Here is an 11,433-nt window from a genome sequence, read left to right as displayed (position 1 = left end):
AAGCAGCGATTGTTTTGTTAGCTGCAACGTTACTCGAGCATACACACACACACACACACACACACACACACACACACACACACACACACACACACACACACACACACACACACACACACACAGAGCCAGTAGCCAACGAAGCACTGGTGGGCTAGTGGTGAAGGGAACACGACAAAAATGACAAGGTTTGCCACCAGCCCCACTCGCAACAGCCAAACACTGTAAAGCACTCATTGAATCAAGAGGACTTCCGGATGTGTCCAATGAGAGACGAGTATTCAAGAGCTCTTCCGGAGTATCAGTCTGCCCCATCCTCATCTCGCTCACACGATATATCATCCCCACCATCTAGTCGCTGTCTCCATACCAGCAACACACCACCCCACACACACTTGATGGCATTCTTGGCTTGTCACGTAGTGTTGTACTACGCCTATGCCTGACTGTAGCCTGCAATGCCCTTCAGTTATTACAGGACGACGCGGACGACAAATGATGCAAACCTACCAGCTAGCCCCATCACTGTTGTACAGCTGAAGAGAATCCAGGCTGCATTTGAGAAACTTTGGAGGAGGCTTTGATACAAGTGTGAAGATTTGTTTCATGTGGGAACGCTGAAGAAGAAGAAGAAGAAGAAGAAGAAGAAGAAGAAGAAGAAGAAGAAGAAGAAGAAGAAGTTTATTCATTTTTGTGAAGCCTATACTTCTAAGGAAAAATATTTGTCTGACTTTTTAGAACACAAAAATTGTGAGGTTTCGTGATAAAAAAAAAAAAGAAAGGGAAAAACTGCGAAGCATTGATAGAACATTGCCAGGTTCTGGTATTCTGTGTTCAGAGGAGAAGTGTTTGCGGCACAGGGATTTGGGGAGAGATATAGATATATATATATAGATATCTGTGAGAGAGCATTGATGACGAGGAAGATGTACCGTGCGTTGTTCTTCTGGACTGCGGTGACGTTGCTGTGCACGGTTACCTTGGCAACGGATGAGGGCGAAAAGGGTATGGAGTTGTCGTTGTTGTTGTGGTCATCATCATCATCATCATCATCATCATCATCATCATCATCATCCCATGGTCGCAGTGGTCATCATTTTCTTAACTATGCTGCAGGTGATTTTTGGAAATTCATTTCTGACGAGGTTATTATGATCGAACTTTCAAAGGCATTAGTTCATAGCCCTATTTCTATATTCCTTTAATGTACTTCAAAATTGTGTTAATGGTTTCTGATTATTATAATTGTCATTCTTGAATTGTTACTGTTAAATGTAATTGCATGCTTGTTATGCACTTTTTTCTGTAGTTTTATACCTTTTCTGTTTTCCTCTTCCCTCTCCCCCCCCCCCTTTGTTATTCCTATCGAAGTGGATTTTTCTACAGATTTTTGCCAGGAACAACCCTTTTGTTGCCGTGGGTTCTTTTACGTGCGCTAAGTGCATGCTGCACACGGAACCTCGGTTTATCGTCTCTTCCCAATGACTAGCGTCCAGACCACCACTCAAGGTCTAGTGGAAGGGGAGAAAATATCGGCAGCTGAGCCGTGATTGGAACCAGCGCGCTCAGATTCTCTCGCTTCCTAGGCGGACGCGTTACCTCTAGGCCATCACTCCACTCCATATAAGATAAGAATAACTTTATCATTTAATTAAGGAAAATGCCATCAGGTGCAGCAAAAACAAATGTAGACAAGTACTTATCACAAAAAAGCACACATTTAAAACGCGACTTGATTTTTAAACACACACACACACACACACACACACACACACACACACACACACACACAAGGAGAGAGAAACAGAGAGACAGAGATACAGACACAGATACAAGGCGCGAGAGATAGAAGGGGAGAGGAGAGAGATATTGGAAGACAAGAGAGAGAGGGAAAGAGAGAGAGGGGGAAAGAGAGAGAGGGGAAAGAGAGAGAGGGGGAAAGAGATATTGGAAGACAAGAGAGAGAGGGAAAGAGAGAGAGGGAAAGAGAGAGAAGAGGGAAAGAGAGAGAGGGGGAAAGAGAGAGAGGGGGAAAGAGATATTGGAAGACAAGAGAGAGAGGGAAAGAGAGAGAGGGAAAGAGAGAGAAGAGGGAAAGAGAGAGAGGGGGAAAGAGAGAGAGGGGGAAAGAGATATTGGAAGACAAGAGAGAGAGGGAAAGAGAGAGAGGGAAAGAGAGAGAAGAGGGAAAGAGAGAGAGGGGGAAAGAGAGAGAGGGGGAAAGAGATATTGGAAGACAAGAGAGAGAGGGAAAGAGAGAGAGGGAAAGAGAGAGAAGAGGGAAAGAGAGAGAGGGGGAAAGAGAGAGAGGGGGAAAGAGATATTGGAAGACAAGAGAGAGAGGGAAAGAGAGAGAGGGAAAGAGAGAGAGGGGGAAAGAGAGAGAGGGGGAAAGAGATATTGGAAGACAAGAGAGAGAGGGAAAGAGAGAGAGGGAAAGAGAGAGAGGGGGAAAGAGAGAGAGGGAAAGAGAGAGAGGGAAAGAGAGAGAGAGGGAAAGAGAGAGAGGGAAAGAGAGAGAGGGAAAGAGAGAGAGAGGGAAAGAGAGAGGGGGAAAGAGAGAGAGGGAAAGAGAGAGAGGGGAAGAGAGAGAGGGAAAGAGAGAGAGGGAAAGAGAGAGAGAGGGAAAGAGAGAGAGGGAAAGAGAGAAGAGGGAAAGAGAGAGAGGGGGAAAGAGAAAGAGAGGGAAAGAGAGAGGGAAAGAGAGAGAGAGAGAGAGAGAGAGAGAGAGAGAGAGAGAGAGCAGGGGTTGAGAGGGGTGGGAGGGCGTGTGACCGAAGTTGTATAATTATTTTTTTATTTGTTGATTACGATGCTGCATAATTATTCTGAGCCGTACTCTGCAAATAGAGGTTATGTTTTTTTGTTGTTGTTTTTTTGAGAGTCAATGTTTTCAACCCAGTGTTCCGTTGTGTGTGTGTGTGTGTGTGTGTGTGTGTGTGTGTGTGTGTGTGTGTGTATTGTTCATTCATTCATTCATTCATTCGGTTACTGTTATTTGTTTGCTCCTTTCTTCCTTCGTTCCTCTACTTACTGTTTTATTCATCCTTTCGCTGTTTCATTCATCCATTCATCCACACATCCATTCAGTTCGTTTACTCACTGTTGACTCCTTCCATCATTCATTCGTTCTCATATTGTTCATTTATTCATTTATTCATTCATTCATCTACTCGTTCACTCGTTGACTCACTGTTAACTCCTTCCATCATTCATTCGTTCTCTTATTCTTCATTTATTCATTCGTTCATCTATTCATGCCTTCATTCACTCGTTTACTTATTGTTTGCTTTTTCATCCATGCATTCAGTCAGTCAGTCAGTCAATTATTTATTCAGTCAGCCATTTGTTTGCTTCTTGTTTGTTTACTCAGTCAGTCAGTCATTCAGTCGTTCATTCTTTTACTTTTTGCATTCGTTCATTTCATTTATCCGTTTATTCACCAATCCAGTCCTTTGTTCGTTTATTCATCTGTTCATCCATTCATTCATTCACTCACCCATCATCCATCCACTCATTCATTAGTTTATTTGTTGTTTATCAGTACTCATTCATTCATTCATTCATTCATACATACATTCTTTATTCGTTTACTTATTGGTTTTTGTCTTTCTTTTTTCTTTTTCATTCATTCATTCATTCACTGGTTGATTCACAGACAGATTGTCATTCATTCATCCATTCATTCATTCATTCATTCATTAACCTATTGTTCATTCATTCATTCATAAACCTATTGTTCATTCATTCATTCATAAACCTATTGTTCGTTCATTCATTCATTCATTCATTAACCTATTGTTCATTCATTCATTAACCTATTGTTCATTCATTCATTCGTTCGTTCATTCATTAACATATTGTTCATTCATTCATTAACCTATTGTTCATTCATTCATTCATTCATTCATTCACAGCCTAGGCTGTGGAGTGATGGCCTAGAGGTGACGCGTCCGCCTAGGAAGCGAGAGAATCTGAGCGCGCTGGTTCAAATCACGGTTCAGCCACCGATATTTTCTCCCCCTCCACTAGACCTTGAGTGGTGGTCTGGACGCTAGTCATTGGGATGAGACGATACACCGAGGTCCCGTGTACAGCACGCACTTAGCGCACATAAAAGAACCCACGGCAACAAAAGGGTTGTTCCTGGCAAAAATTCTGTAGAAAAATCCACTTCGATAGGAAAAACAAATAAAAATGTACGCAGGAAAAAAATACAAAAAAAGGGTGTGGCGCTGTAGTGTAGCGACGTGCTCTCCCTGGGGAGAGCAGCCCGAATTTCACACAGAGAAATCTGTTGCGACAAAAAGAGAAATACAATACAATACAATACAATACAATACAACTTATTCCTTGTTTTTCGTTTTCTTTTTTTTTTCCCCCTCACAGATGAATCCGACAGCAATGGCTTCGAACAGGAGACGATCATACGAGCTCACCAGAAGCTGAGCACAGGACTGTACAAAGCGCTGTCCCGCAAGCCTGGCAACCTGATCATCTCCCCGTGGAGCGTGATGACGTTGCTGACTGTGACGTACATGGTGGCGGGCGGGCGGACCGCTAGCGAGATCGGGGACCACCTCAACGTCAACCTGCTGAGGCGGAAGGAGATTCTGGAGGGATTCGAACGCATCCACGAGATGTTCACAAATACTGGTGGTAAGTTCATTTTGTTTATTGTACTCTTTATGAATGTTTGAAATTTTGGGTATTGCGAAATCCTCCAAATTTACAATGGGTAAAAAGATTGGAACTGTTATGAATTAAAACCCAGAGAATATTTTCATACACACTTTTTTTCTTTTTTCTTTTTTTGTGTGTGTTATTTTCAACAAGATGAAGGTGTTCACCCGAAGAAAGAAAGAAAAGAAAAGAAGAAAAGAGTACAAGAAGGGAAAGAAAGAAAGAAAGAAAGAAAGAAAAAGGAAGAACGACAGAAAGAAGTGTGAAGTGATTTTCAACAGGATGAAGGTGTTCACCCGAAGAAAGAAAGAAAGAAAGAAAGAAAAAGAATGAAGAGGAAGAAGAAGTAAGAAAGAAAGAAAGAAAGAAAGAAAGAAAGAAAGAAAGAAAGACAGAAAGAAAGAAAAGAATGAAGAGGAGGAAGAAGAAGAAGTTAGAAAAGAAAGAAAGAAAGAAAAAGAATGAAGAGGAAGAAGAAGTAAGAAAGAAAAAAAGAAAGAAAGAAAGAAAAAGAATGAAGAGGAGGAAGAAGAAGAAGTTAGAAAAGAAAGAAAGAAAGAAAAAGAATGAAGAGGAGGAAGAAGAAGAAGTTAGAAAAGAAAGAAAGAAAGAAAAGAATGAAGAGGAGGAAGAAGAAGAAGTTAGAAAAGACAGAAAGAAAGAACAAGGAATCTTCTTTAAAGATTAAAGGTGATTGAAAGCTTTCCATTCTTACATATTATTTTCTTGGTTATCTTTTTCCTTTCTTTCTTTCTTTCTTTCAATAGATAATAAACAGTATTTCGGATGAAACAATAAACCGAGGTCCCGTGTGCAGCATGCACGTAGCGCGCGAAAAAGAACCCGCGGCAACAAAAGGGTCGTCCCTGACAAAATTATGCAGAAAGATCCACTTTGATGGGAAAAAACAAACACACCTGCATACAGGAAAGAAAGGGTGGCACTGTACTGTGGCGACGCAGGAGAGAGCAGTCCAAATTTTATACAGAGATACAACACAAGTGTGTAGGTTTGCGTGCCTGAAATCTGATTGAATGACACAGGAAACGAATGATGAGCGCCCAATGGCAGCCGTCAGTCGGCTCTACCCAGGTAGGCAGCCTGTTGTGTAAATGACTCCGTGTGTGTAAAGCGCTTAGAGCTTGGTGTCCGACCGAGGATAGGCGCTATATAAATATCCAAATATCCATATCCAACACAATACAATACAATACAATGCAATACAATACAATACAATGCAATCCAATGCAATATTCTCCATCACATTAACATTCTCGCCAGCTCATAAACTTGCAACTGTGTTGCGTGGCGTTGTAATATATTGCAATAACAGGCTTGACTGTGTATTGTATTGTATTGTATTGTATTGTATTACTCCTTTTGTTACAACAGGTTTTCTCTGGATGAAAATCTGGCTGCTCTCCCCAGGGAGAGCGCGTCGCTTCACTTAGAGCACAAACCTTTCTTTCTTTCTTTTTTTTCTTTCTTTTTTCCGTATTTTTTCTGCCTGCAAACTGATTCATTTTCGTATCGAAGTGAATTTTTCTACAGAATTTTCGCCAGGGACTACCCTTTGGTGCCGTGGGTTCTTTAACGTGCGCTAGGTGCATGCTGCACACGGGACATCGTATTGTATTGCATTGCATTGCATTGTATTGTAGTGTAGTGTAGTGTAGTGTAGTGTAGTGTAGTGTAGTGTAGTGTATTGGCTAACACTGCATATGTCACAGCAACCTTTTTAAAGCTGAGCCAGTTGTGTGTGGGAATACAGCATTTCTTCGCCTCCAAACAGAGTGGGTTTTTCCTTTTGGATTTTCCGGTCCCAAACAGACCCCTTTGTGAGATCTTACAGCGCTTAGACATGCACTGGGAACATGATACTTACAGAACACAAGCCGGACCACTACTCAGTACAAAAAAGAAATGATAATATAAAAATTAAAATAAAAAAACCCGATGAACTTACACATAGGACATGCGTGCTGACATGTAGCCTCTGTTTTCAGTTCTCTTCCACACAATTGCTGGGTTTTGTCCTATTCGGTAGTTTATCGTGAGTTGTGTCCATGCCACTTCAGTTTGCTGGCCCCTTTAATTTTTAATCTAACCGTGAAGGTAGGCGCAAAAAGAGGACGACAACAGAACACCTTACGCGAAATAGTCAAAGAACTCAAAACCCTGAAACACACAGACTGGCCGGAAAAAAAAAAAAACCAACGAGAGTTGTGGTTCTTCGTTGTTGCCTTACATGCCATAGGGCTTGATTGGCTACTTAGTAAGTACGTAGGTAAGTAAGTAGGTATGTAAGTAAGTAAATAAATAAGTAAATAGTTTCACCTTTAACGCATTCCTAACGCTCAGCTTACATCACAGAACTGGCATAAGTTTACAGTTGGGCCAACAGCAAAGTGAGAGCCATGTCATCAATGGTTTCTCCTCTGCAACGGGAAGTCATTTCACAGCTTAGTCTTTTGCGAAGGTTTCAAAGCGCGTTTGGTTACGCTGCTGGTCAGGCATCTGCTTGGCAGATGTGGTGTAGCGTATATGGATTTGTCCGAACGCAGTGACGCCTCAACTGAAACTGAAACTTGCGAAGGTCAATGCTTCTCAAACCAGGAAGCGACGTTGCACTGGCTCTTAGTGCTGCAACCTTGTGGGCTAGTTGGCCTTTGGGAACCATCCCAACGCCGACTGTCCTAAAACCCTCTTGGCCGAGAGAGTGGGGATGTAACTTAGGGCAAGACACTCTCCACTATAATCGAATTCTGCCTCAGATAGTAGGGATAGCAGTTGCCTCCTCTGCTATTCTGGTGGTCATAGTCGAACACGACTGACTATCATACATAGCATGACTGGCGCAATAACCGAGTGGTTAACCCTTTCACCGCCAGTCAATTTAGAGTGCAACATTTCCTTGTGCTATAAACACAGAAAATATGGTGTCTAAGAATAGCTGGGGATTCCCACCTGTGATGTGTAGAAGATATGGCCTGTTCTACCGCCGAACATAAAGAGCAATAGGTTCATGGATAACAGACCAATGAATGATCACCTTTCAGTGACATGGGTCCTCTATCACGCCTGTGCATAAATGCGAGCTTGGCGGTGAAAGGGTTAAAGCTTGTACTTTCAATCAGAGGGTCCCGGGCTCGAATCTCGGTAACGGCGCTTGGTGGGTAAAGGGTGGAGATTGTTCCGATCTCTAAGGTCAACATATGTGCAGACCTGCTTGTGCCTGAACTCCCTTCGTGTGTATACGCACGCAGAATATCAGATACGCACGTTAAAGATACTGAAATTCGTGTCAGCGTTTGGTGGGTTATGAAAACAAGAACATATCCAGCATGCACAGCCCTGAAAACGGAGTATGGCTGCCTACATGGAGGGGTGAATAAAAAAAAAAGTCATACACGTAAAATGTTCCGTTTCTGTCTGTATGTGTGTAAGTGCGCGTGCCTGAAATCTGATTGAATGACACAGGACATGAATGATGACACCCAAATGGCAGCCGTCAGTCGGCTCTACCCAGGTAGGCAGTCTGTTGTGCAAATGACCCCGTGTTTGTAAAGCGCTTAGAGCTTGGTCTCCGACCGAGGATAGACGATATATAGGTATCCAATGTCATCATCATCATCATCATCATCATCATCACCCAGTGTTTGTAAAGCGCTAAGAGTTTGGTCTCCGACGGAGGATGGGAGCCGGCCATGCAAATATCCATAATTATGATAATGATATTGTTCACAGCCAATGGCAGCAGTTCCGAAGTTGTGGAGTCCATCAACGGAGCATTGATCGGACGCCGGGTGCACCCAAGACAACGCCTGGAGAAGATCCTAAGGGACAACCTCCACACCTACCTTCATCGCATCGACACCTCCCCGGGCCGAAAGCAACGCGACGTCAACCCCCAAGGGAGCGGGAACGCGACGACGCTTCCTGATGGCTTGCGCAGGGAAAACATCTCCGAGCAGCTGGACGGTCTTATGCCGGGGTCAGGTGAAATGGAGAGCAAGCTATCGCTGTGGCTCTTCAACTGGATGTCTTTTCAGGTACATGTGGTGGCGTGGTTGTGTGTGAATGTTACGAGCAGATACAGACGCACGCGGGCGCGCGCGCGCGCACACACACACACACACACACACACACACACACCACCCTCGCTTGGTTTTACGTTTTGCATTGTGTCCATAAACATTAAAGTCACTCTGATTCTGCTTAGTTTTGGTTTTCATGATGATGAACAGGATTCTGATTCTGATTCACACACACTTCTTCTTCTTCTCCTCCTCCTTCTTCTTCTGAAGTATTTTGTCTAGATTCCTTAATCAAAATGTTTAATAAACCAAACAGAAAAACCAATGGGTATATTTTTACCCTTTTAAATAAGCACTGGTGTGTGCTTGGTGATCAGGAAAGGGGGAGTCAGTTAATCGTTTTTTCTCTTGACATTTTTTTTCTGTTTTGGTTGAAGAAGACAATAAAGTATTTTGAACTGAACTGAATCGAACTCAACATCCCCCAAACCCCTTTGCGTTGAAGTAGACAATAAAGTGTTTTGAACTGAATTGAATCGAACGACGGGCGCAATAGCCGAGTGGTTGAAGCGTTGGACTGTCAATCTGAGGGTCCCGGGTTCGAATCACGGTGACGGCGCCTGGTGGGTAAGGGGTGTAGATTTTTACGATCTCCCAGGTCAACATATGTGCAGACCTGCTAGTGCCTGAACCCCCTTCGTGTGTATATGCAAGCAGAAGATCAAATACGTACGTTAAAGATCCTGTGATCCATGTCAGCGTTCGGTGGGTTATGGAAACAAGAACATACCCAGCATGCACACCCCCGAAAACGGAGTATGGCTGCCTACATGGCGGGGTAAAAACGGTCATACACGTAAAAGCCCACTCGTGTGCATACGAGTGAACGCAGAAGAAGAAGAAGAATGGAATCGAACTCAGCATCCCCCAAACCCTCTCTGCACCCAACCCCTCAACCCATCACTTACAGGGCGCATGGCGGACCCCGTTCGACCCCAGACAAACTCACCGCGCAAACTTCTGGACCCCTGGGGCCAAGGACCCTGTCCCTGTGGATACCATGACGGCCAAGGCCGACTTCCCGAGGAGCCACTTCCCCCAGCTGGAGATGACGCTCCTGGAGCTCCCCTATGGACAGGCTGGGCGCTACGGGCTGTTCATCCTGCTGCCAGACCACCATGACGGCCTTCCCCGCCTGGAGAGGAAGCTGAGGCGCTTCAGTATGGAGAGCATGTTGGCCCAGCCGCACTGGGCAAGGATGGCTAAGGTGAGTGTGTGGAGGGGTAGGGGGAGGGGTTTGGGGATGTGTGGGGGGGAGGGGAAGGGTGGAGGGGCCTGGGGGGTTGGATGTTTGTTTGTGTGGGCGTGGGTGTGTATGTATGTATGTGTGTGGGGGGTGTATTTCGGGGAGTAGGGGGGATTCTCGTTCCTGGTTCCCGATATTGTATGTCGCTGACCACCGACAACGGAGTATGGCTGCCTACATGGCCCGGGGTGAAAAAACGGTCATGCACGTAAAAGCCCACTCGTGTACATACGAGTGAATGTGGGAGTTGCAGCCCACGAACGAAGAAGATGAAGAAGTATGTCGCTATATCGATGATCCAATGTTGTTGCAACACTACTGGGCCTGAGTGGTTAAAGTCAGCTAGAGGTCAGAGGGTGACACTTCAAGGTCAATAGGTGACACTTCAAGGTGAGTGGGTGACACTTCAAGGTGAGAGATCGACATTGCAAGGTGAAATGGTGACACTTCAAGGTGACAGAATGACGTGTCAACTTGAATGGGTGACACTTCAAAGTTAGAGAATGACATTCTTCATCTTCATTATCAGCAGTAGTAGTAGTAGTAGTATCGTTATCATCATTATCATGATTAATATACTATCATCATCACCATCACCATCATCATCAGTAGTAGTAGTTGTTTATTAGTAGCAGCAGCAGCAGTAGAAGTAGCAGTAGCAGTAGTCCTTCACCTTGTTCACGTTGTCGTCATCATTATTACCATTATTATCGTTGTGCCATGTGCACATTCAGGTGTTCCTGCCCAAGTTCAAGTTCAAAACGGACATGCTGCTCAACGAAGCCATGAAGAAGCTGGGCTTCCGCCGCATGTTCAGCCCGAAGGAAGCCGACTTCACCCGACTGGAATCGAAGAGACAGCAGCAGAAGAGGAAGAAGAACGGCCAGAAGAGTAACTCCCCTTACGTGCAGACCATGGTTCACCGAGCCGCCATTGAGGTCAGCGAGAATGGAACATCCGCTTCCGCTTCCACGGGATTGAGGCTGGTGTCCCGGATGTACGTGTACTACTTCCGGGTCAACCACCCGTTTATGTTTGTGCTGAGGGACAAGACTTTGGGCATCAACTTGTTCATTGGTCGCGTGACGGATCCTCGTGAACTCTCGTGATGGACTCTCTCTGCGACGTTCGATTCCAAGGGGGGGGGGAACGTCTGCATGGTGTCGTTAACAGGGCGAACAACAGCCTTGATAACAAGTAACAGCAACCAACAGTGACAGGGAGAGAGGCATTCTCGTTATTTTGGATCCTAAACGATAAATAAAACTAACAGCAATAGCAACAAACAAAACAAACAACATTAGCAGACTCAGTTATGTATTAAACGGTAAAGAAAAAAAAAGCATTAACGGCAATAAACAGCAACAACAACAACAAGAATAGCAATGATACCATCATTGGGGGGGGGGG

At 44.3% G+C, this 11,433-nt stretch overlaps 1 protein-coding gene across 1 annotated transcript in view; it reads left to right on the top strand.

Annotated features, from left to right (window-relative positions):
• The first annotated feature begins 350 nt into the window (after positions 1–350).
• Positions 351–11,433, top strand: part of LOC143288966 (iripin-3-like) — a 12,104-nt gene continuing 1,021 nt past the window's right edge. Inside the window, exons 1-5 of the mRNA XM_076597663.1 lie at positions 351–1,002; positions 4,387–4,656; positions 8,428–8,732; positions 9,688–9,984; positions 10,758–11,433. The exon at positions 10,758–11,433 is cut by the window's right edge and continues 1,021 nt beyond it. Coding sequence (XP_076453778.1) covers positions 912–1,002; positions 4,387–4,656; positions 8,428–8,732; positions 9,688–9,984; positions 10,758–11,132 — 1,338 coding nt within the window. The 5' untranslated portion in view covers positions 351–911 and the 3' untranslated portion in view covers positions 11,133–11,433. The remainder of the gene's footprint in view (positions 1,003–4,386; positions 4,657–8,427; positions 8,733–9,687; positions 9,985–10,757) is intronic.

Source organism: Babylonia areolata, chromosome 13 (genome assembly GCF_041734735.1).
Source record: "Babylonia areolata isolate BAREFJ2019XMU chromosome 13, ASM4173473v1, whole genome shotgun sequence".
NCBI classification, from domain to species: domain Eukaryota; kingdom Metazoa; phylum Mollusca; class Gastropoda; order Neogastropoda; family Buccinidae; genus Babylonia; species Babylonia areolata.
Note: the sequence above shows the minus strand (reverse complement) of the source record. Positions and strands in the feature narration are given on the sequence as shown.